The sequence below is a fragment of the Labrus mixtus genome, chromosome 20, assembly GCF_963584025.1.
Source record: "Labrus mixtus chromosome 20, fLabMix1.1, whole genome shotgun sequence".
Lineage (NCBI taxonomy): Eukaryota > Metazoa > Chordata > Actinopteri > Labriformes > Labridae > Labrus > Labrus mixtus.
This window is the reverse complement of record NC_083631.1, coordinates 2,193,163-2,219,184: the sequence shown is the minus strand read 5'-3', so window position 1 is coordinate 2,219,184 and position 26,022 is coordinate 2,193,163. Positions and strand designations below refer to the sequence as shown.

The 26,022-nt window shown below is 40.8% G+C and overlaps 1 protein-coding gene across 6 annotated transcripts in view; it reads right to left on the bottom strand.

The window, feature by feature from the left end:
- brd4 (bromodomain containing 4) overlaps positions 1–26,022 on the bottom strand; it is a 31,621-nt gene that overhangs the window by 3,779 nt on the left and 1,820 nt on the right. Inside the window, exons 1-18 of one of the 6 annotated variants that reach the window (XM_061027137.1) lie at positions 19,852–20,504; positions 11,606–11,987; positions 9,463–9,600; positions 9,230–9,365; positions 8,778–9,118; positions 8,227–8,610; positions 8,004–8,132; positions 5,443–5,673; positions 5,121–5,368; positions 4,392–4,723; positions 4,176–4,271; positions 3,961–4,086; positions 3,697–3,804; positions 2,194–3,036; positions 1,982–2,088; positions 1,744–1,894; positions 1,490–1,620; positions 1,063–1,268 (exon numbers count right to left, since the gene is read on the bottom strand). In XM_061027137.1, the coding sequence (XP_060883120.1) occupies positions 1,063–1,268; positions 1,490–1,620; positions 1,744–1,894; positions 1,982–2,088; positions 2,194–3,036; positions 3,697–3,804; positions 3,961–4,086; positions 4,176–4,271; positions 4,392–4,723; positions 5,121–5,368; positions 5,443–5,673; positions 8,004–8,132; positions 8,227–8,610; positions 8,778–9,118; positions 9,230–9,365; positions 9,463–9,600; positions 11,606–11,987; positions 19,852–19,949 (4,187 nt within the window). In that variant the 5' untranslated portion in view covers positions 19,950–20,504. Of the gene's footprint in view, positions 1–1,062; positions 1,269–1,489; positions 1,621–1,743; positions 1,895–1,981; positions 2,089–2,193; positions 3,037–3,696; positions 4,087–4,175; positions 4,272–4,391; positions 4,724–5,120; positions 5,369–5,442; positions 5,674–8,003; positions 8,133–8,226; positions 8,611–8,777; positions 9,119–9,229; positions 9,366–9,462; positions 9,601–11,605; positions 11,988–19,851; positions 20,507–26,022 lie in introns of those variants that run through there. The other 5 variants (XM_061027134.1, XM_061027133.1, XM_061027136.1 and 2 more) reach the window with 5 other exon arrangements.

Here is a 26,022-nt window from a genome sequence, read left to right as displayed (position 1 = left end):
CTCTGAATTTAGCCAAGTCATAAGATCATGTTCTGATATATATACTACTCTTCCCATTTATCATAATACTCACATTATAGTGTTTGGAAAAAGTGTGCACTTCATGTGTTGACTAAGACTTAAATTAAAGGTAAACATCTTGAGTAAGAACGTAGGTCTTCAATGACACAAATATTCAAGTGGTGATTCTTAGAGAAACTGCAATATCAAGCAAGTGCTGACTTTAACATTCTGCTAAGCTTATGCTTACAAAAACTTGGTTTGATTCATTATATGCATTTTAGTTAAGCGGTTAATTATTGTTAAATACAGATATCTGTGTAAATCAATATAAACCTTGAGTGATCGCCCTAAAGATAAATATATATTTTCTGGGGGTCGTAGGGGAATTTTCCTGGTAAAGGAGCAGGTCCAGGTTTTTCTCCCTTACTTATCAATAACCATCAATCAATATGACTATTGTAATAATGATGTGTTGATCTGTTATTAATTGTTGGTTTGTTAACCCCCAAAGGGGGGATTATGTTGTAGTTTGAAAGGTTGAATCATAACAGAAACACACAATCTGGACAGCAACAGACACAAACCAATAGTTATCTAACCTCTGAATTTGGCAAAGTCATAAGATCATGTTCTGATACACAAGACACACTTTCCTGTTAAGAGACCAGTTGTCTGTCCAGGAAACTTCTAGGAAATGGTCTTTATATAGCACAGATGTTGTAATTGCTCAGTGTGTTGATTGCCCATAAAAGGATGATTGGGATGTTATAAAAGAACTGCTCCGAGAGAAATAAACAGATCCTCGATTCACAAGCCATACGTCTCTGTCTGATTGTTCAAGAGCATTTACTCTTCTACAGGGGAAGGCTCTCTTCTTTTAAACTGCTCTTTATGGCATGGATTGCTGTAAACCTACATATTGTCTTTGCCTCATAACTAATTATGTTGAGCAAATACACAACAACTGAAATAAAGGCTGATCTCTTCAAAACAACAGAATTACCAGTACTTATGAGGGAAACATTGCAGTTTTTTCCCCACTCTTCTAGACACTCTTACCGTAGTTTATCCTGCTCTCTGCGTAGTCTGTCTTTTTCCGCCTGCTCGGCTTGGGCCTTAAGGGCTTTCTCCCTCTCCTCTTTCTCCCGGGCAGCACGACGGAACTGCTCAAAGCTGTCACTCGATGACTTCACCGCAGATAAAGGCGTAGATGTGGACTTTTGTGCCAGACTTGCCCATGAACCCATATTCTTCAGTTTTACATCCTAAAAAAGTACACACACAGACAGGAAAATAGTCAATAACCTATTTGCAAAAAAATAAAAAAAGATTTAAAGATTTAATCAAATAAAGGACAGATAATAATAACTGAAAGAGCACATTCTTTTTTCTAAGATAAAAGGCAGCTTATTTATAAAATAAGTTATTTTCATGCCCTTTTTGCACCCAAGAGGAGACACTTTAAAAAAGTTACTATTACACCTACTTGTACTTTTTTGGAGGAAACGGGGGCCTTGGATTCTTGCTTGAACTTATCCTTGTTTTGCAGTGAGGAGGGTGGGCCACTGGGCTCAGAGGATCGGATGACAGGTCGCGAGCTGTCCATGGACTTCACATCTTCTCAAAACAAGGACAAATACAAACAGACAAAGCTCAATATCACGTGCAGCTTCTTAATATGCATTTCATCCACAGAAGCCAGGAAGAAGAAGAAACAAAAAAAGACGTCTCTTTACTTACTTTGTTGGCCATGGCTTGGTTGAGAAGGCTTGCAATCAGGATGTTTGTGATGTTCTGGTCTCATTGCAGGGTTAAATGGCTCCCCTCTCATCACTGGTGATAGAGGACGTTTGTCCTCTTTTAATCCACCTTGACTTCCAGGGGCCCTCTGCTGCATTACAAGAAACATATTATTTAGGGGGAACATTAAGTGCAGAGCTAGTTGTATGTTTTAACATGCCTGTTTTTAATTTCTCACCTTTTTGGACTGCATGTTGTGAGGGGGAGAATGGTGAGAGACAGGTGGGTACTGAGGGAGTTGTGGGGAATGCATCATTAGAGGGGAAGGGTTGTCCCTTACGTTACCTGTCAAGACAAAGGAGGTGAGTAAAACTTAGGCTGACATAATGTTATTTTACAATAGCAGTTTTACCTCTACAAAAACCTTTTTTCTCATCTTCCCAGACTCACCGGTGTTGTAAGGGTCTGCCTTGGTCATGCGAGGGGAGGGCTGTTCTGGTTGCTGTTGGATGATCTGCTGTGCTTTGTTGGTGGGCATGGATACCTTGTGTTGTGATCCCTGGGACTGACCAGCTAGTCCAGGACCCTGCTGGTAGTTAAGCTGCTGTGGTTGCTGCTGAACGTGCTGCATGTGGCGGGCCTGGTGCAGAGGCATGTGTTGGGATGGTGCCTGATGTGATGGGGCTGGTTGAGCCTGGGACTGAACAGGAAGCTGGGGAAGAGGCAATGTGGGTTGGGAGGAGAGTTGCGATTGTGCCTGAACAGATTGTAGAAGAGAAGCCTGTCCTGGCTGGGGTTGTATTTGTTGCTGCTGTTGCTGACGAGCCTGCGCCTGTAGCGACTGCATGGACTGCTGAGGCTGGCGGGCTTGCTGGAACTGCTGCAGGTATAATTGTACTTGGTTCATAGGTGTTGTAGACCCTGGCTCTTCGTCATCCTCAAGCAGCATCTGGGGAGGTTGGGAAGACAGCAAGCCCTGGGGTGTGAGTGTTGGAGGGGACATGGGCCGCTGGTGAAGGGGTTGAGGAGGGTGGAGGATCTGAGAGGAGAGCTGGTGCTGCGGAGGTTGAGGCTGGGGCTGGGGCTGAAGCTGGGGCTGAAGCTGGGGCTGAAGCTGGGGCTGAAGCTGGGGCTGAAGCTGCTGCTGTTGTTGTTGTTGTTGTTGTTGTTGTGGCTGCTGCAGGGTTGGCTGCTGTTGGGGAGTTGTTGGTTGCTGCTGAGGGGGTTTGGGATGAAGTGGGGCTGCCTTGTGACTGGGTCGAGAAGGCTGCTGAGGCATGGTACTGTGCAAGGCTAGGGATGAAAGAAGAAACAAAGACAATAAATAAATACAAATTTGTATTTAAAGAATTATCTTCCCACGTGAGATTTAGCTGTGTTTGTGGGGGAAAAAAATGAAAGTCAAATTTGAAGCATTTGTATGTGTAAGTTAAAGGTTATTTTTGTTGAAAATGTTTAAAGGAGTTTATAAAAATGTTCTGTCCTGTAAGGATTAGTGTTCCATAGTATAAGGCAATGTTGTATTGCAGGTTATTACCATATTCTCTGTAAAGAACAAAAACTCTGACATTAAAAAGTGCCAATTCAACAGATGGGGTGTGATTTGAGTTTTCATAGATGCTGTAGGTTACTGAAAGTTAAAAATGAAAACCAAAGTGTATTTTTTTAAATTTCACTCTCTGCTCCCTATGTTTCCTGTGGCTATCTACTGCCCTATCCATACAAGGTATAAATGGCTCAAAAAGACCTGCAAGATGCTGAAATTGGCCATCACAAAAGCTTAAAAGTATCAAGTAATCTGTTTTGATATTTATCACATTATGTGCAGAAAATCAAATGGGGACTGGTTGACTTTGTAGGAGCCACGATACTTTTCTTTTTCAGGTACACCTACAGAAACAATGTAGCCATAAGTACTTGATCAAATGTTCAGTATCCTGCATAAAGTTTTACCTGGAGATGTTAGGATGGGATGCTGGTTGAGGAAGGGGTGGGTCTCAGGAGACACTGGCCCAGCAGAGTGAGTGTTGAGATGTGGTGGTGCAGGTGAGGAAGAGTTGCCTGTGTGGTGGGATAGATGCATGAGAGGCTGTCCAAAAGGTGGCAGGGACTCAAAGCTAGTCTCCAGTAACTGTGAAGACTCCAGGGCAGCTACAGGGGGTACAATAAAGCCTGCAGGAGATGGTTGATGCTGTTGCTGAAGGTGTTTTAACTGACTGTTGGACTGAAGTCCTGCAGCTTGGGGATGAAGTCCCATCTGAGCAGGGCCACTCTGAACGTGAGAATGCGTCTTCTTCCCATCCTTCACAGACTGACTCTTCTTCTTCTGCTGCTTTATCATTCCTGAAAAAGAAAGAAAAATTAAGATTAGTCACATAAAATCCTGTTTCTGAACATGGGTATTTAAGAAGACGAAATTAACACCAAGTCACCTGTGCCCTCTGCTTCACTATCTGTGCTGGAGCCACTGCTCTCTGAGGAGGATCCAACTTTTTTGGATGTAGCCATGGACTCCAAAGGCTTCTCAACTGCAAAAAAAAACACTTTGGGTCAATGCACTTCCACAACAAAGTATCAAATAGCTTGTTAAACTAGACACACAACGGTGTTCAAACAAAGTAAAAGTAATGTGTCCTAAAGTGGCTAACCTGCAACTTTTTTCTTCTTGCGAAGACAGGTAGAGACATATCTCTCAAGTTCACGTAGAGTGGAAGGCTTCAGTGTCTCAAAGTCAATCTCAATCTCATCTGGGTTTGAATTTTTTAGTGAAGGCTCTCTGGACTGGATGATATGCACTACACGGCCAAGCTTGTCACCCGGAAGCTTGTTGATGTCCAAGCTAAGCTGCCTTTTCTCCTCGTATGTCATAGGCTTGCACTTTTCCCCCGAAACAGATGACCCAGCTCCCACCAGGTCGTCTTCTAGGCTGGGAATTGGCTGTAGGTTGGAGGGATGGTTGATTTTCATCCCTTCCTTTTTACTACAAGAAAAATACATTTTTTTTAATAATATGTAAAATAGTATGTTTTTATAAGTAAAAAAAAAAAAGTGAAAAGTTATACACACATCTAGAAACAAAGCCCTAAGTGTTATACAACTTAACACACATTTTTAACTTTATAGTTGAAACAGTATATTAAAGACCACCTAGCAAAGAATGCATCATAAAATGTAAGAAATCAACAAATTGCCCTACGTTATACAATAAAAAAAATGTATGCAAATATCTTCAACTTCGAAATATCCCCAAAATTACACATTTAAACAGAAAAATACAACAAGGTGGACACCAAATTAAGAAAGGGTAATAATGAATTGTGCAAACTCAAGCTGCTCCTAACTGCACGACATGGAGAAAGTACAAGAGAAATATGTACCTGGGTTTCTTCTTGGGTACAACTTCTTTGATGTTATTGTTATTGGTCTTTGTCTTCTTGGACAGCTGTGGAACAGGTGTAACATCCTGGATCTCGTCTATAAGGCCAGGCATGCCCCCTTTCTTCTTGTACTTGTCTTTTTTCTTATCCTTTTTTTCCTTCTCTTTTCGCTTTGGTTTGCTGGCTTGTGGTTGGGACAGGGCAGCCAGCTGCTCGTGGACAGCTTTCAACTGTGTCAAGAGAAGAGACTAGTTCTCAACATTGAAAGACAAGGAACGGAACACAAGTTTGCCCCCACCACCTTACTTAGCTACTCACTGACCTGTTCCTGAAGCTCAGCCAATCTCTGAGCTCTTTCCTCTTCAGAGTCATCTGTTGAAGATTCAGATTCGGAAGACGAGTCACTGGAGCTGTCTGAAGACGAGGCGACATGGGCGAGAGGTGGCTGGGGCTTAACAGGGGCAGGATGGTGAAGACTAGGGGCTGGGTTAGAAACCAGAGGCTTGCTCTCAGGTTCATCTGGCATCTTGGCAAAGCGCATTTCAAAGACATCCTAAAATTAGAACACAAAAAATAAAAAAGCTGTCAAGACATTACAGCAATAAACATATTTTGGTATGGAAATTTCTAGTTTGAGAAAGACTGGACAAATTTAGCAAACAATTAAATTCAAACAAATTATGGGTGCCGGATAGCCTAGCAGTTATGTAGCGCCCAATGTACGGAGGCTGCAGTCCACATTTCAGCACCCACAGGTTCGAATCAGACCTTGAGCCTTTCCTGCATAACATCCCCCACTCCCATCATCTCCTTTCTCTCTCTTTAATTAAGGCAAATGAGCTCATTTGTCTCTGAGAGTGAGGATTTGCAAGTTAGAGTTTAATTGATGCTCGAGACCCATAAATTAATGAAGTAATTTTGAGATACAGCCTTCCCCTTAATACAAGACAAACAATACAAATCCTGATGGCTAAACACTTTTTTGTCTTTTAACAAGATTGATTCAAGTCTACATAGATGAACTGCCCACCGGTGACAGTGAGTTGCTGAAGAGTGTACAGAGGGAGTTGAGGGTGAGGCTGAGAGAAAACAAGGAGGCATACAGGAGGAAGCTGGAGAGCAAGCTCCAGCAGAACAACATAAGGGATGTGTGGCACGGTATGAAAACCATAACCGGCTTCAAGGTGAAAGGAAATCAGGCAGAAGGTAGTCAGGAAAGGGCCAATGAGATGAACGTGTTCTTCAATAGGTTCAGCACGAGGCCTTTGGCTACCTCCCTGGACCCTGATAGCCACACAGACCCTACATCATCCCCGCTCACAGTCTCCAGTAGCCAGGTGAGAATGCAGCTCGAGAGACTCGGCCAGAACAAGGCAGCAGGTCCAGATGGCATCAGCCCCAGGGTTTTGAAAGCCTGCGCAGGTCAGCTATGTGGCATTCTACAGCATCTTTTCAACCTCAGCCTCAGCCTCAGCCAGGGGAGGGTGCCAGTGCTGTGGAAAACATCCTGCCTTGTTCCGGTTCCCAAGAAACCCTCTCCCTCTGCCCTCAATGACTACAGACCAGTTGCCCTAACATCGCACATCATGAAGGTACTTGAGAGGCTGGTCTTGGCCCACCTGAGACCACAGGTGACCAGCTACCTGGACCCATTGCAGTTGCATACTGCCCAAGGGTGGGGGTTGAGGACGCCATCATCTACCTACTCCACAGAGCCCACTCTCACCTAGACAAGTCTGATAGCACTGTGAGGATTATGTTTTTTGACTGGAACTGATGCAGGTAGACACCACCACAACATCATGGATTACCTGACTGACAGACCACAGTTCGTGAGGCTGGGGAGGTCTGTGTCTGAGCTGGCGGTCAGTGGCATAGGAGCGCCGCAGGGGACTGTGCTGTCCCCTTTCCTCTTCACACTATACACCTCAGACTTCCAGTATAACTCTGAGGCTGGTCACTTACAGAAGTTCTCAGATGATACTGCGGTAGTAGGGTGTATCAGTGGTGGAGAGGAGACAGAATACAGAATGCTGGTGGATAACTTTGTTGCATGGAGTGGGAAGAACCACCTGGTGTTAAATGTAACAAAGACCAAGGAAATGGTGGTAGAGGGACAGGCCTGAGCTAAGCACCATCTCTATCCTTGGGGATGAGGTGCAGGTGGTGGAGTGCTATAAATACTTGGGGGTGCACATGAACAATAAACTGGACTGGAAGCACCACACAGAGGCCGTCTACAAGAAGGGTCAGAGCAGACTCTACTTCTTGAGGAAGCTTAGGTATTTTAATGTGTGTAGCAAAATGTTATCATGTTTTATCAGACTGTTGTGGCAAGTGCCATTTTCTTTGCAGCCGTCTGTTGGGGCAGCAGCATCAGGGCTTGTGACTCTAAAAAGCTTAACAAGCTGATTAGGAGGGCTGGCTCTGTGCTGGGGACTGCTGTGGAGCCCCTGGAGGTGGTGATGGGGAGAAGGATGATACAGAAACTGTTGAACATTATGGACAATAACATGCATCCCTTACACAATCTCGTGTGTGAACAAAAGAGTGTTTTTAGTGGGAGGCTACGGCAGCTAAGCTGCAAAAAGGACAGATTTAAAAATACTTTTTTACCTACTGCAATTGCACTTTATAACGACTCCCCTTTAAGTAAGGACAGAAGACATTTAAACTTTTAAACTTTAGCCTGAGTTGCATATATCATATATCAAACTGTATTGTGGGCTCATGTTTTTTTGTATGGGTGGGATATGTATGTATATATGTGTTCTGTGTTTGTATGTATGCTGGCTGCTGGAACACCTAAATTTCCCTGCTGGGATGAATAAAGTATATCTTATCTTTATGCCCAACATTGTTTGCATCCGAGAAAACATTTACCTGTAGCTTCCGTGCCATAGCTACCACCTCGTGGTCTGGTGGATTATACTTGTAGCAGTTAGAAAACATTAATCGTACATCAGCAGCAAACTCCTGGGGTTCCCGGTATTGCCTGTTCTCCAACTTAGCCTATGGAACAAAACAAGAATATTAAATACTTGCAGTGACAGAAAACCCTCTCTCCTATTGTTTTGTGATACTGTTGACAAACTATTCAACACACCTTGATGGAGCTGAGGTCCATTGGATGTTTAATGATTTCATGATAATCATGTAGTCCCAGTGCATCCACGTCAACAGGTGAGTAGAAAGGCCAGGCATAAGCAGCATGCTTCTTGGACAGCATGTCCCTAACCAAGCTTGCGCAGTATCCCAGTTGATCCTGTGGTTTTGGGCTATGACCTCCACTAGGTGCACCCAGTCCTATCCCAGTGCCTATTTGATGCTGGGAGTCTGGAGCTTCCTTCTTTAGAAGTTTTGTAGGTCGGGCACTCTCTCGCCTGGGTAGCGTCTTCCCAGATTTAGACTCTGCTGGTGAAGACTCACTCAGTTGGTCATTCGCTGTGGGAGTTGTAGTGTCTGCTTTCCTTTTCTGGCTCTTTCTTTGCTAGATAAGTGTAATATGAAGAAAGCAGAACATTTAGCATAAGTGCAAGCAAGGTTGTGATAAGAATGAGATGCTGAAACTTAAACACAACTTTTTAATTCTTGTAAGCATGGTCAAAAAATGTGCCTGACTACCCATGCCTATTTCCCTGTATCGGTCATACTTACTTTGGTCATAGTTATAGAGTTCTGCAGCATGGGGGCAGGGCTCTGGATGGATGCTGGGGGAAGGACGATCTGAGCAGGGGGAGGCACAGAAGTCATGATGGGAACTTGGGGAGCACAGTCTGATTGGCCCAGGGAGTAGGGAGCTCCAAGCTGTGGCGCATGGCTTGACAACATTGGGGGCACTAGGGTCGGCATGGCCTGCATCAAAGGCTGGGGAGGTAGTGAAGGCGGACCCTGCACTGGTGCTCTGATTTGGGGTGCTGCTGAGAGATTTGACAGACCGCGTGTTTGAGGAGTCGTGGACGATGCATCAATGATGGCCCCTGGTTTTAAGCTCAGACCTAGGTGAGAAAACATAACACCAGGATAAACATCCCATTCACAGAGTTAAGCTCAAAAACACCTTGTGGTGACAACAAATGTGTCATAGATACAAAAGGTATACCACATACCTGCATCCCTTCGGCCCCTACCACGTCCCTTCCCTGTCATGACAACAATCTCTGTTTCTTCCTGAGGCATTTCTGTGATCTTTTGAAGGAAAGCCTTCTCCAGAGCCTCAGCCATTAAAACAATATCATCTCCAGGCTGTGGAGGGAAACAAACACATTTAGATAAAGCAGACAAATTTCAGAATCCTTGACATTTTTAATGTAAGAACGGCTCCAGGATATAACTATGTTACCTTGTTGTATATGTAGCAGTTTGAAAACATCTGGTTGAAGTCTTGAATACATTCTTGGGCATTCCTGTAGTAACTGTTCTCAAGCCTTTTCTTGATTGTTCCCATATCCATAGGATTTTTGATTATTGTGTAGTAGTCCTGAAAAGGTTGTAATAAAAGTTATTATTGATGCTATCTGTAAACATTCATAGAAACATATATCTTTATGGGCTATTGCACCAACTTCATATCAGCTCCTACCCTTACCAACAAATAAATCCTAAATATGAATTAAAAGGATTCAAGTTTTTGAAAAATCTAATTTCAGGATGTGCTGGAATGGCCAAACATTTCATCCCCACTTTTTCCTGCCAGCCCACTAATAAAATTTCCATTTGAAGTCGGGTGATCTGACGTGTGAACTTAGCAGGTAAAAGCCAAGAAAAACCAACTACAGCAATCATCTTGCAGATAATGAGGCAGCTTCATAGTCTTCTCTGCTCACCAGTTCGTTATTCTCTGTTCTTACATCCAACAATCCATAGCATTGATATGAAGTTCACATATTGTCAGTATCGCGTCCAACTTTGCTTTGCCCTCAATCTTGGATATCTTGTAAGCATCTATGACTTAGGAGTGACTTTTTTAAGGTCATGGCCTGCCTCCTGAGACCCACTGAACCATCTGCTAGGTTGAAATTTCAGGACAGGTTGTCGTGACATTTTCTAGAAATTTTCAGCAGCGAGTATGTGATCACTCGAAGAGATTCTTTGTCTATTGTTTTTTTTCTTCTTCCAATGCTTAGATTTAAAACGACACTCATTAGAGCACACGATCTTTAAAAAGCATGCCATTGGTTTTTCCACACTCTCTGGAATTAAGTTTTTCTTTAATAAGCATAATATATCCTAAGGTCAAAGGCAGGTCAAGAAACACAGAAACACTCAGTTCTACAAGAAAAACCGTAGAGCTGCATTATTACTGCAGAAATATCTGAAGGCAGGAGAAAAACCTGAAACTCAACCTATGTTGCATGTTATGTTTAGAGTACGACTACGTGAGTACTTGTTTTTGACGTTTTACCCGATTAACATTTCATAAATCGCGCACCTCCAAACATGTTGTTTAAGGCTTAAATAGTTCCAGTCAGTTAGCGAAGATGTGAAACCAAGCTTTCTGGGTTTGCCTAACTGAATATAGCTAGTAAGACAATGATTAACGGTACAAAGAGAAGTGTAACTTCTCCTGGGACAGCTGCAGCCTTATTCTACATACACACATGTGCACAGCGAAAACAACTACTTTCCATCAGCTACAGTAACTCTCACAGAGCTCGACACATTACTCGAAAAGGCGAAACGCATTTAAATTTTTTAAGACGACGATATGTGGCTTTAAACTTGTATATCATAGAAATACTAGTTGGATGCTTTACTACATGAGCTTAAAGCCATATTCTCCATGAAGACAGAAAACAGGCAGTCTTGTATCACATTATTTTTCTAGCCCTGTTAGCACATGTGGATTTCATGATACCAGAGTGGAGAGGATTAACCTGCCAATGACCAAAATGGTGACTGGAGATACGCTTCAATCACTTTTTGTGGAAGGAGAGGGCCTCCGCGAGCTGATGCTGTTTGTCGAGTGTGAATGCAAGCAACCACCAAGGAGAACAGCTACAAGAGTTGAAAAGATGTATGAGTGTATACACTCGTGTATGAGTTGAAAAGTGTCTGTTACTAAAGACTTGTGGGCAACTCTCTCCACAGAGTAATATGTTCAGAACTGGAATTTGAAGACATCTGTCCTACAGTAAGCAGGACTGGTGAGCGACATGCCCAAGGAAATACAGCGGGCTACCGGGAGGTCCATGTCAGACGTATTTTTTTGACGATAAATATAACTATATAAAACGATACTTGCTTGTGAGGTAATGAGTACTCAGGGATTTAGAATCTAAATACTCGAGTACTCCAAGTTTTAAATGACTGTAAATGTCCATCCCTAGTGCTTTAACATGATCAAATGCAAAAAAACATATTAAGCAACTTATATGTGTAATTGAATGAAAGCCAGGTGATCATGTGGGTGACACATAATGTGTTAATGACAGTTTTAAGGTACGTATGTAGCATCCTCACATACAAACAAAGCCAGTACTCACAGGCAAGTTAAGTTTTATTGCATCCACGGGTGAATGAAAGGGCCAGGCAAACTGGTGCTTCCAGAGGGCTTTTACCACCATCTTGAGCAGGTATTGCAGCTGATTGGTCTGGCGCTTTGGCCTACTGGGATTAATATACTCTGGGGGTGGGGGGTTGCCCATTGACTGGGCCTGCCCCTGGCTGCTGCTGCTGCCCGACATCTGCGCTGCATCCACGCCGTCCCCCATTCTAACAGGGTTGGACGTGGGCTCGGGCCCCGGAGCGGGAGCTGGAGCAGGGGCAGGGGTTGTGGTGTTGGCAGGACACCAGTTCAGTCTTGGCCCCGGCACAGACTCCACTGACAGAGCACCGCTGATCCCATTGCACTCCTCGCTGGACTCTCTGAAGGGAGAAATAGCAAATTGTCAGTAACATGCCCACGAACACACTCTTCAGCAAAATATCCTGCAATTTGTTGAATTAAATTTGGCTATCAAGTTTAATATCAAGCTTGCTAAATAAATGTGTACAGTCCCTGTAACCACCAGACTCAAGAAGATAACTTTTTTTATTCAATAGAAACTTAACCTCTTTGTTAAGCTCCCTTTTTTGCATTATATATCAGAGTACTGTTTACCAGTATGTCTGTATACTTGTGTTTTAGAGACTTTCCTGCACTTGCACACAACATTGCTGCATTTTGTGTCAACCTGCACTGAGTGGTTTGCCATAACTGAAGTAGGGAGCAGTCATAATGAAAATCCTACTCCAACTAGTCATATTGCTTTAAGGATAAACTAAGAAGAGTTAAAGAAAAGTTTTTGATGCTTTAAAAAAAAGAAACTGGAAAAGATCACTGTCAAAAGAAGAAGGCAATTAAAGGTGAGGAAAATCAAGATGACCATTGGTGAAGCTCTTCCTTGTTGAATAAAACTGATAGAAGAGAACAGAGTTGACAGAAATTACAATAATACTTTCGTTTTCACCACTAAGGGGTAGACAAAACTATGCACTGTGGGTTTGAATGATGTCTTGCCCTTTGCTCTTTTCTCAAGTCAATGAATAACATGAGTCTTGGTAGTCTGCTCTTGAATGCATATAGCACACAACAAGAAATTGTTCATATCAAAATTTCTCCATTTGATTCAGAAAAAGGGTTGCACCAGAAAACTATACCAAGCATCTTAGCTCTAATCGATCAGCATATCTATGCACATCTAGAATTACCTGCTATGGCTTGCTCTCTGTCACACATGGACACTACACAGATTGCATACCAGGCTGCTTGCTTGGATGCAAATTTAAACTGTTGTTCAGTTGTTTTGGGCATTTTCATTCCCACATAAATCTCTTCAATGTTTAGTCTTCAAAGCAAGGCATGGGTAATGGGGGTTAATGACACCCCACCTTTAAGTGTGGCTGTTCAAAGCAGTTTCAACACTTCAGACTTCTTAAGTGGTCAATTAACACCAAGCATGTTCTAGTAAGCATTCCCTTGACATGTGTGTCATGCCTCATGGCACTCTGAGGTTTCCTGATACATAAAACAATGAATCTGGCAACAATCTGGCCCTGGCTCGCCAGATTGTTTTCATTTTCATTCACTGTACTGTGTCACTTTATTTTTGTTGCATTTTTATGACCTAAAAATAAAATACAAACACTGTTATTGTCTTGCTGTTGACAATGATTTGTTTTAAAAATATGACTTAAGAGTATTTCAATCTTAACCACATTGAAAGGCACAGGTTTTTCTGTAGGTATTTTTTCATAGAGTGTTGTCTTCTCACTCTGTCTCAAGACCAGGGACTGTTTTGGGGTGTGGGCAAACATTTAAATAAAATGCGTGGGAAGTTTAGCATCATCTGACAGCTGAGGGACTTTGTGTTCCCCCATTCACGGCATACACACTAAATAATGTCCTCTCCCAGGCAGCCAGGGACGTCACATTCAAGATACTAACAAAGCCTGTTAAGACAACTACAAGGCCAAATAATAATAATCAGAAACACAAAACCAAAAAAGGATGTGGAACAACAAATATTGTGGATAAAAGCACTAATCATGGATTTGTGATTATAATGCTAGTCTTGCATGATGAAATCCAACCCCACAAAAGGGCTTTAAAGATAAAACACATGTATAGATCTGTGACTGGTCACATTATTGATGAGTCACTCTCTGATAAGAGGCAAGCTGTTTGCATATCACATGATCACTGCATTGGCCTCCCCGAGGCACTAAATAGCAGAGGAGAATGTGACTAACTTGACCAATATGTTGGAAGACAACCAGCACTTAAGTTGCTGGACGCAAGAACACAAATAGGACCAAAACAAACAAGAACAGAATTTTTCTAGTCTCAATGCAAATAATGTGAATGGCTTTTTTGTCCAAGCTCTCTACATCAAAACATTATAAGCATAAGGGGTGGCAAGTACACACATGGCCACTGTACTTTTCAGAGTGCCTTGAAAAATGATATGGAAAATTCATTAGATAATGTTTGAGAAATATGCTGCATCCACTTTGACAGACAGTAGACTTCGTAGCAGATTACATTTTGGATAATGACACTGACAATTAGTAAAGGCAAACACAGAATAAAAGTATGATAGCAGACCACTTTGTATTTCAAAACAGGAATATTTTAACTTGTTGCTTTTCTCCATAACAAATTTCACCAATAGACGTTGTGTTCCTTAAAACAAAAAGAAAACATGGGTATAGAAGCTTCAAATTTTACGCCGTGTCTTTAAACACATTTTTTTCCTTCATGCTGTCTGTCAAAGTGGCAGCCCTTTAAGGATTGCGTAGGGGCAATCAATACCAGCCCAAAATAATAATATACCGATACTGAAACAATACCATGGCAAAAAATAGGACTGGGTTTATGAAAATTGATTTTCTGATTTAAATCGATTCTCATATGAATGATCTGATATCGATTCATAAAATCCAAAGATTTATCTTTTAATAGGCTATATTCCCTTTACCTTCATCCATTCAAATCAGTTTGGGTGAAGTGGCCATCCCAAAATTATATGCAGAGGTGAAACACAGCACTGCAAGAGAGTGAGAGGGAGTCACCCTAGCCTAACCTGTGACAGCTGGACATGAGTGGAGACTCGCGTGTTTTACAGGCACGGCAAATTCAAACAAGCAACAAGGAAATTAATGTAGCTGAACGGTTTTCCCGAGTTGATTTAATAAGTACATTCATGTAACTGCTTTGGGGTACATTTTTTAAGTAAACCTGAACATGTTTATGATAAACTCAACCTTTTTAATATTTGTTCTCTGGGAATCATAATCATATTGAAACAGAATTGGTATTGTAACTTAAATATCCCTAAATGAATCGATATCGAATCGAATAGAGAATTGAATCGAATTGGGACCTTTACGAATCGGAATCGAATCGATTCAGACATTCAGTGGTGATACCCAGGGCAGCCCTAGCAAAAAACTAAAAGCACCAAGAAAAGTAACAGTCCTGATATGACAAAAATAAAGGGCTTTCAAAAGGGACAACAAATGATAGGTATTTACTAGGTCTGGGTATTTACCACAAGACATGACGATATATTGCCATATCGAGTTTTTTGAGCACAGCCCTAGTACATTTGAGCTGTTTTAAGTGATTATAAAAGCTCAAACCCAGGAATATATTATATATATTAGCCTACACTACAGCATTGCATTACAGTAGACTAAACATAAAATACAAATACCTCATAATTAACAGCGGTCTCCTCTCTGTATGTATATATGTATGGGGGCATGTAATTACATTTCCCAGTAATTACACAATTTCACAGTTTGGGATCAATAAAGTAATTATATTCTATTCTATATAATTATGTTACTTATCCCATTGGCTAAACAACCTGACACCCTTTAAATTCCTTAAACAAGTAGGCATGTCTGTCGTCGAGATGTTTTGCCAAATTGTACGCGTTGGCTCCCCTGGTCTGCATGGGTTGAAAACATATTTTACACACGGGCTTTGTGGTGTACGTGGGGTTAACCTGACTATCGCCTCAGTGAAATAATGCCATATTTCAGTCCGTGAATCTGCTTTGTCAACAAGCGGTGGACAGTCGGCAAGAGCCATATCTAAACCGTTAGCAGCCATGGCTCTCTTTCTGCTTCTCACAATAAAAATAAACAAATGTTTGGCACTCCCACAATGCAACTTTAGCATTTCAACTAGACTTAAAGACAAAATATGTAGATTCCAACACCAGGGGGCTCTCAATCAATAATACAATAACAAACAATCGCGTTGAGGCTGGTGGGGAAGTTCACTCTGCTGTGCTCGTTATGTTGATATGTTTTGTCATGTTTGATAAATGTTTCAAAGTGTTTCTTATATTTTGACCACCGTGGTACGTCAACATTATTTCAAAACACATTTTTTTAATTACATATTATTTATATTTTCAATAATGGCTTTATTTCCAAAGTTTACAGAATGTTAAAGTGTTCAAGTTTGATAAATGCATGTGATGCAGAAGATGTTAAATATATGAGTAACTGTGTTTTTTTACGATGTACACAATTTGGAAAAAATTCAGGGAAAGACAAAAGACCACATGTAAGACAAAAATGTCTTTTAGCGACCAGACTAACAATCAATGATCACTTCCCAGGCTCTCTGCTACAAGTTCATTCACTAACCTGAAACATTATCCAGGCCCATCAGCTAATTAGCTAGATACCCTACTTGCCCACAGAGGTGAGACGGTTGTTTCAAACTAAATGCATATAGTCATGACAACAACTTGCCACCAGAGATTCAATGATTTCAATTTCTTTGGCTGATTCAGATTTCTCTATTTTTTTCAAGGTCTGATGCTGATCCCTATTTCCTTCCTATTCTGTGCTTGCCTTCCAATATAAAAGACAGCAGAAACAAACACTATTTGTAACTTTTCTTTAACGGGAATTTAATTTAATATTTAAAACATTTAATGTTGATTAACCTTTTTTATATTAAAAAAAACCTTCAAAACTGCTCCAGGTTACATGACAGGTTTCCTGACTAGGTGCTCAAACATTCAACTCTCCTCATACACCAGAATATCTCGCCTCTTTCTTTTCTTCCTCACTGTGTATGCTCTGCTAGTTTAGTTCATCAGCAGTAGGATTACACATATGTTTGTATGACAAGTTTTGGTAAATGTCATGATAAACAGATCTGCAAACATCAAACACCATTACATACGGTTGCCACAAAAGCCCTACCTCATGAAGCAGAAACTTTACTGCAGGAAGTATAGCAAAAGAAAGAGAAAAAATGTTCTTTAAAGATATTGTTTTAGACCAATGTAAATATCATTGACTTAATTACTTTGTTTGAAAAATGACCATGTTCTTGGTTAATTACCCAATTCTATTCACTATGCACTTTAACAGATAATAGTCCTGTTAGTTTGCAAACATTTTTAAGATGTTTAATCCTTATTTGGAGTTATCCTCGATGTTGATATAAGTAGTGTCATTATATTGAACAATTCAATATGTTAAATACTAAGTAGTCAACAAAAATAGTTGCTGACAAATTTAATTGTCGATCATCCGTTGGTTACGCCACCGTGCATGTTTTTATGCTGTGTATGAACATAACATTGTTTTCTGGAGCCGAGTTGCTGAGTGGAGTGAGCTATCTTGCATCCTTACTATCTCTGCTAATAGTTAAGTATGCAAAACAGCAACCGGCAAGCAACAGGAAAACAAAACGTAGCTTAATTTTGGCTGCAGATGTAACACCATCGAATTCTACAACTTCTAGACTCAAAGTATTTCACCCTCGACACTGCAAATTAAAACGTTAACCTGAAGGGCTGAAGTTGTGGCAAACCCGCTTCCATATGTGGAAGGCATTAAAGCATATCAGACTACATCGGCAGATGGCCTCAACAGAAGTCAATCAAAAGGTCTACTTTCGTTTTGCTGCATGTCCTATGCCACTCACAGTTCTTGAATAACAGCTGCCCTTTGACCTGGATAACATCAATCCGGAATGATGTGGAAGGTTTTCCAGGGGCCGAGTGGTTTTGGTTTCGGGCGGAGGATGCACATTAACAGCAAGTAAATCTGGTCATGTGTGCAGCATCACAGTTACACCTACATCAAAGTGCTTGGAATAACATAATACCCACGTCTGCATCCACTATTAAAGTAAACTATAAATAATTCATGTGTAGGGTGTGAGTAGATTTCGGGCAAAGATAGGCCTGTAGATTTCACTTGGGGCACTCAGCTGAGTAAGAACGAGGGTTCATGTCTTGCCTAAAAGCAAAGGAATAAATAATAAATATATCCAGTGACAAGTCCATGATCACCACTCCTTTCCTTCACAATGGCATTTTACAATTTTGACACAACCACCTTCAACCCTTCTCAAGGGAGCAGCTCCTTGGAATGATTACACTGATGCTCTTATTTGTTTGAACTAATTTATTTAGTGTTTCTATTTAATTTTAAGTTTTTCTCCCCTTGGCTAATGAGGAATATGAAGGTTATGTATTAAAAATATAAGAAGGTTTAGGTTTATTCAGTTTAAATATTCAGGCGGAGATATTAAGGATGGAGTTACACTATTGCGTGATTGCCATTAGAAACCTTCATATGACATGAATGCAGGGTGGCATTTTGCTATGCAGCTGCATTGTTAGACTGCTGTCAGGCTTATTTACATTTTCCTCAACAAAGATTCCCAGAGGGCAGAGGCATAAGACGATTGTACTTTAGAGATGTGCAGGACAAGATCAGCAAAGAGGAAAATAAGGGGAAAGACTAAGAAACAAAAAGCTAAAATGGACAGTGAGGGATAATTAGCTTAAAGACAAATCAACCTTGATCAGAAATTGATGATGAATTCATCATCTTACTTCTAAACCGGTATGTATTGTTTATGTGTGCATATGTGGTATGACATGTATTTTAATTATTACATTGCATTACATAACGTTTTACAACTAGCCACTATGTCAGAGGTGGGGCCATTAGCATTGCAGCTTAACTGTTAACAGTAGCCCTATTCAGACTACAGTTTCAAGCTGGGATATTAACACCCCTGTGACTAGCAGGGAAAACATTTTTCTTTAATTTACTTATTAAAAAAACAGACTGTTTTGTTTCTTGTTTCTAAAATTATAACATATTTTAAATACATGTAATGTTTAAAGTAGATATGATTAGCGGCGATAGTAGGGGTACATAAATGACGTTCCTTTGTGTACACACAACCTAAACATCTGTAACACAACATAGTGTGTTTTACACACAGCCTGGATGACAAGGTGATGTCCACACAGCAAAATAAAGCCCCTACTTCAATTGAAATTGTATAACACAAACTAAATGCAACCAAATGAATATTCCTAGACATAATGAATATGTATAAAAATTAACATTTCCAACACTGACAACCGTGTGTCATCGGTGATTGGTATGTGGCTGCCTTGTTGAGTACCTCTGAAACCTTTCAAGAAAAACAAGTGTTGCCAAGGTTTCTATGGAAACAGTAGACTTCATGGCCGGTATTTTTAGCTAGATGGTTTCAAAACCTAGTTTTGAAAGCTTACACATTAAACTGTAGCATCTAACTCTTGGTCTATCATATTTGTAAATACACAAAAAGTGTTTAAAAAATAATAAATAAAGATTCAACCACCATTCATCAAAAGGTTGCAAACTTTTTTAAGTTCCCTTAGTATTGATTACAGGCAGTGACTGAATGAGTCAGTGCATGAGCACACAAACTGACTCAGATAGGCTAACCATGAGTCAGGCCCATTATAACAGGAAAAGGAAGAACCCTGCCAGCTCTTTCAGGCTGAAATTCCAGCTGGTTAGGACAAGCAAGCCAAACCTTACCAGGAATTAGGAGACATTTCTACTACTGCCACACACAACCCCCTGCTTCCTCTGTAGTCCCCCCTTCCCCCGCACCCCCTTGCTCATCAGGAGGTAGAGGTATTGCTTCTGCCTGAAATCTGAATAACAATACTTTTCTTAACAAAACACAGAAGACATCTAAAGTTGATTTTTACAACAGGCCATGTAAAACTAAAAATTGTACCAAAAAAATGATAGAACCAGGAACTATCATTGAACACTGTCTTTAATCTCACTTTCTCTTCATCTTTTGACCATGTATTTCATATACTGTGATTCTGTACACAACATGAGAGATAAAAACTGTCTGTTAAATTTCTAAAAACATGGTAGAAGTGTATCTCAAGGACAACATTACCTTTTCACAGAAACTGAATGTGCAATTTTTTCCAGAAGGGCGTCCAGTTTTTGAAAATCCAGCAAATCATTTGACTTGGCATGCATCTTGTAATCCATTTATGAACAGAAACCAAAAAAGGGCGGAAAAGAATTACATGAAAGTTCGTTTTCCTTTTTCTCTCATCCAAAACACAGGAGGGATATGTTATCCAGGCGCCAGTACGTATCCTAAAATCCAACCGAACACGGTACGTATCCTTAGTGGAGTTCAAGTACAGTTTGAGAGTGGCTGTAAGTAAAAAGCCCTAGCCTGAAAACAGTGGGTCAAGGCGGGGAGGAAAGGCTGAGGGAGCAGTCAGCCGGCAGGCTGTGTTAGCTGTGTGAACCGGTCCTCTCTCTACCCCATCCCCCTCTCAGCAGTACAACGGCCCAGTTGCCACAGGCCCTTCGTTCCATTGTATGTCCTCACCAGGGCCTCCAAAACTCAAATGGACACCGGCGCAAAAAGAGGTGAACAAGGGATAGAGAAGAAGGTGAAAGAGGGGAGAGAGGCTCAGATAAGAGAGGAGCACTTTATTCCTCTAGCTCCCTCTCACCTTCTCTCCTCTCTCTAGCCCGACAGACCAGCATGCAGTTACTCAACAGTAAAAATGGCTCTGCTGCTTCCTCATTCAGGGGAGCTTCAGCCCACACACCCCTCCCTCCCTTTCTCCGACGCGCTTGCTCATTCCACCCCTCCTCTTTTTCCCCCATCAATAGCTTGAGGTCCTGCTCTTCTCTCTCTCTCGTCTTCTCTCTCTCACTCTCTACACCTTTATCACCCCACCCCCTTCCTGTCTTTTCCTCTGTCCATTTTAACATGCCCCACCCCCCACTGACTCTTTCCTCAGAGTAGTCGTGTATGCCTTCCCCCACCAATTTGAAGCCTCTCTTATCTGAGCTTCAGTCTCCCCTTGTAAACCCCCAACATTTATAATTATGCTGGATTAATTCACTACAAACGAGGTTGCCCAAAATATTTTGTTTTGTTTTCTATAAAACCTGTTGAATAAAAAAAAAAATACACCTGAAAACACTGGTTCTGTTTTGGGCCAAACCATAGGGGGCAAACCTACTAGCTTAGGTTATATTTTAATATTAGGTATGTACATATAGCATATTAATTGTGATTTATTTACTAACTTATTTTAGTTTGTGTTACAAAAAAGTTTAATCTGCTCATTTTATTTATGTTCTCTAGTTATTCACTTATCCGCACACACACATATCTGCACCTCACTTACACATAGCATCTTGTCCTGCTCTGTTGCTTTTTGTAGCTTTGTTTCTTGTGTGCTCTTTTGACATTATTCATTAGCAGAATACTAAAGACACTGAAATAAGATTACCCTTGTATTTAAATGTTTCACTCAACATTCCATGATCACATCAGGTGATCTGCGTAGGAGGAGGCTTATTTATCTTTATTTATGTATCACAACAAACATCCTCAACTACAAATGCATGACAGCATCATCAGCAAGCAGCTGAAGAAAAATATTGAAACGAAGGCATGAGAAGCTTTAGTTTTTACATGAGCGTTGCATCTCAATCAGTGCTCCACAGATCAAAAGGAGAGCATAGACTGTAAATATTAATGAATGAAGCCTGAGTGACGTCACCCATCTGTAACTGCAGGGGGCTTTGGAGTCCCATCGATAGGGGTAGCAAACCTGGAAATGCTGTCTCAACCTAACTTTCAATCAACCTGACGACTACAAGCAAGAACTGTCACTGTCCTCTTAGCCTCAGCCATTGTGTTAAATTGTACAGACACGGCTGAAGGCTGCTGCAGACAAAGATACATATTGCTAATAACAGGCAACTAGGCAGCGCTGTGGAAATGAGAGACACTATTCCCCCTGTTGAAAGTCTTTGTACTATTAGATTGACTTTAATACTATTTTAAGGTAGAAAAGTTACATATTGTTGCTTTAATACAGAATAGTAGAGACAAGTTAAAGGCAATTTGACAATCTTAAATCCCTTGTGCATACAGACAGACCCACATGCCCTACAGTCTAAAAAATAGACATAAAAACTCCAAGCAATCAGACAGGTAAAATACCTTCTTGTGAAATTATGTTACTTAGTTTAGTGGTGAGTAAAATGCCCAATGTTTCTTTCCTAAAATGAAACAAGCAGCAGCTCCTCTTTGCTGCTGCTAGACAGAGTGTCCTCACCACTTTACTGTCCATATGCCAGATGCACCATTCCCAAAGACAATACAGCAGCTGCCAGAGTGACAAAGCTCCAACCTACAGCAATTCAGAGGAGGCCAATCCAATGGCCATGTCACTCGAGGGGTGGTGGTGGTGGTGGTGGTGGTGGTGGGGGTCTTACTCAGACACAAGGAAGGAGGGAGGCATGACAGCCAGAGGAAGGGCAATGTGAAGGAGAGGGTATCATTCAGACTAGGGGTTGGGTTAGAAGAAGAGACAGTAGTGCAGAGATTGCAGAGATGAGACTCTGCAAGTAAGTCTGAGAACACCTCCATCAATCATCATAGCTCTGAAGCAGCTAAAATCAACAGGGACCCAGAGTTGAAATGCAGAGAACAGGCAATTAGCCAACTTGACATGCTGTGTTTTCTATTCAGTTATAAAATATGGGTGTGTGTTTTGACAGTTATTGTTAATCAATAAACTATGATTAAAAACAAACCTCATTTATTCTCATTACTGAAACATGTTGTATAAACTTATACATGATTGTAACAACCAAATGTTGGTCTTTTAAGTGAAACATGGAAGAGGGAATATCTCCTACCAATTTAAGGAAGACCTCACTGATTTTAAGCACGAGATTATAAGAGGTTTTCTTGATTAGAGTGTACTGCTCACACTGGGTAATCAGTTGTGTCATATTCCTTTGGACTGTAGGTTCCTTTCTCAAGTTTGAAAAAGTACCCTTGATGTTATCAACAGATTTATGCATTTGCAAACAGTTGTTGCCACAATCTACATATCAGATCTCTATGACGTGAAATGACGTATGTATGACGTGAAAAAAGTCAGGGTTCTCAATAGTGGACACAGGCCTACATAGTGCAGTGGCAGAGCTATTTTGCCAACTATTGTTTCGGTCTAGCAACTCGCGCTGTTGCTTTTTGCTCTCCCTTTTTCTCTGCACCCTAGTCCGCGGCGAGCTCAGCATGCACCGCGTCCTATCTGAAAGTCCCTTTAGCCTTTTTCTCACATGCACTCCTGAAAATGTAAAACAGTCTCTTGCCCTAATCATTGCACATCTGCAATAATATTTGTGTGTTGCGGAGAGGGAAAGCTGGTTGGAAAGCAATCCAAACTGTCTTCTCCTGCTGGTCGTACCTGTACACAACCAGACAAACATTTTCTGTGTATCATACAATATGGAATTATTAACATTATGGGAATTTTTTCCCATAATGTTAATTAATGTTGGGCATTTACAGTAATTTCAGTACTCCAGAAAAAGCTACGCAATCGTGTTTAATCGCACGGCCACCAGTGTTTTCTAATCTACCGCCGATATATTCTCAGGGCTTGTTTTCACCCAAACGGGGGCAAGGTCACTCTGGCATGCCGGAAGTGACGTTCGACTGCTCTTATGAATACCTAGCTTTAAGTTCACGTGGTTAAGCCTCCAAGTAGTAGTTCTATGACAGGGATGGGCAACTTTGGTGACTGCAAGGGCCACATTAATTGAATTCACACTTCCAGAGGGCCAAATTGTAGTATACAAAACCGATTACAATCAATTATGTCTCAAATTTACCTCACACATCAATATGGACATATTTCTGGTTTTCATGATTTCATGGCAGATTTTGTCATGTTTTTCCAATTAATTGATATGTAAAAATTGACCTGAGGGCCACGTTGAGGGTTGATGGGGGCCGCCAGTTGCCCACCCCTGTTCTATGATATGCTCTTTACCATCATCTTTTTGTCAAAGTACTTCCATCAAGACATCACTTTTACTAACATGGTGCATCTGTCATAGACTGTGCGTTTGTTGAGTAGGGTGTCCCTTGAGATTTTTATTGTCTAACTTCTTCTTAATTTATTAACTTAATTATTAAGTATATTCAGCTAGTTTAACCCAGAAAGTTTGGTTACAACTATTGTAGCCTAAAACAACTCTTGCACTGTGCGGGAGTACTCAAGTAATGAAATCCACTACGAGTGCTGGTACCTATCCCTAATTCTTAGTGTTGAAACACCCTACATGGTTTGGGGTTCGGGCTGCACATGAGCCGAGGATCAATGGAAAAATTCTAAACATGGTGTAGACTCTAATAAAACTACCACTAAATCCCTTTGCAGAATCTCTGTGAAAAGAAGGCAGCATTTAAGTAGTGCCATCATGTAGACCATCTATAAAAATAGGAAGACATTACATACTTTTAAAATATATTCTTAAGTATATTTGCAGACTTTTACACAGAAACAGCTTGTAAAGTGTTGATATTTTATTGTTTCTAGTTACTATGTTTCAAAAGCTGCTTCATCTCTTCTACCTCCACTCTCAACCTGACTGCTTTCATGAAGGCAAAATGCAGATAAATTTTTCGTTTGACGAGTATACTTCAGAGGGATATCTGCCACATGTCTGTACAATAATACTCATGTATAAAAATATCCTGAATTTTAAGCGCATTTGGAGTAGCTGCAGCTCCTCTCTACTGCTCCTCTGCTGTCTGCATGTTGGAGGGTCGCAGGGGGCACACTAAGACACACCAACATACATTGATGCACACACGCACACACACTGGAATGCCAGCCACTACACGGCACACGCATCTGTTTACTTAAAGGAAAACGGAACACAGTCTGTGATCCATATGGACAAAGTCTCTATGGATGGGAACACACATGACTGGGTCAAACGGTCAATTCAACTTTTCAGCAACTTAGCATTTTTTTCCCAAGATTTATTTTTGGGCTTTTTGCGCCTTTAATGGATAGATAGGTCAGTGGATAGAGTCGGAAATCAGGGAGGGAGAGTGGGGAATGACATGCGGGAAAGAAGCCACAGGTGGGATGTGAACCCGGGTCGCCCGCTTGAGACGACAGCCTCCATACATGGGGCACGCGCACCAACCACTGCACCACCAGCGCCCCAAGCAACTTAACATTTTTAAAGTTATCCCACAGCCTGCTGTAGTCTGTAAACTTCCATAATCCATACAGACTGTGTTAAACAGACTTTAAAGATAACTCTGTTATATCCAAACACTGAAGATATAATGCACACTAAACACACGCTACCCTTTTCACTCACCACAGGAACAGATACACACTTCCGCTAAATGAACAGTCTGGTCATGTGTTCAACTTTGTCAAAGCCAAGTAAATTGAGTAACAAGCTAAAGACAAAATATTGTAGATTAAAGCAAATGTATTACTCACAGATTGATTTTTCTTTGAGTTTGTAATTGTGTACTGCAGGGGTGGTTCCAGAGGGTAGCAGGGTGGTCTGGGCACTACTACCTTATAAAAAAAAAATAAAGGCGAGCAAATCTTATTTTTCTATCACTTCTAAATTTCTTGTTCCGATAAAATAATCTGTGACTTAATTTAGACATATAGTGAATTTTCAAGATAAGAGGACAAAATAATTACTTTGGTGTTGGTAAGAGATGCAATTTATGAGTAACACTGTTCTCTATTCCTTCTCAAAGCATGCAATACACAATATGCATGATGGTGATCTGTCCAGAGTGAACAATCTCAGTTGGCGTCATTTTTCAGCACCCCACTTTAAACCTTTATATTGCTGTTACCATGTCTCATGCTATCTGCACACAAAGTTTAACTGAGACAACATTACTGGCAGAACAATGTTTAGAAGAACACTTGGTTCTAACAGGTTGCTAAGGAGCAAAGGAGGTTTCTTTCTGAATATCCTACAGCCTCCAGATATAAAATATTATTTTTTGAGAAAGCCTGAGTAATGTCTAAACGGTGTATGGCAGCTTTTCGGACACAAGAATTACATTTTAGTATTTACACGTTTCTAACTGTTGACTTTCTGTCTATTTTGGATGCATTCCAAATAAAATATTATTATTATTATTATATTAAAATATTATTTGAACTGAAACTATTTTTGTTACTTTTTCATTATCGTGAATGGCTGAAATTAGTCAGACATATCATGGAGCAGTGTT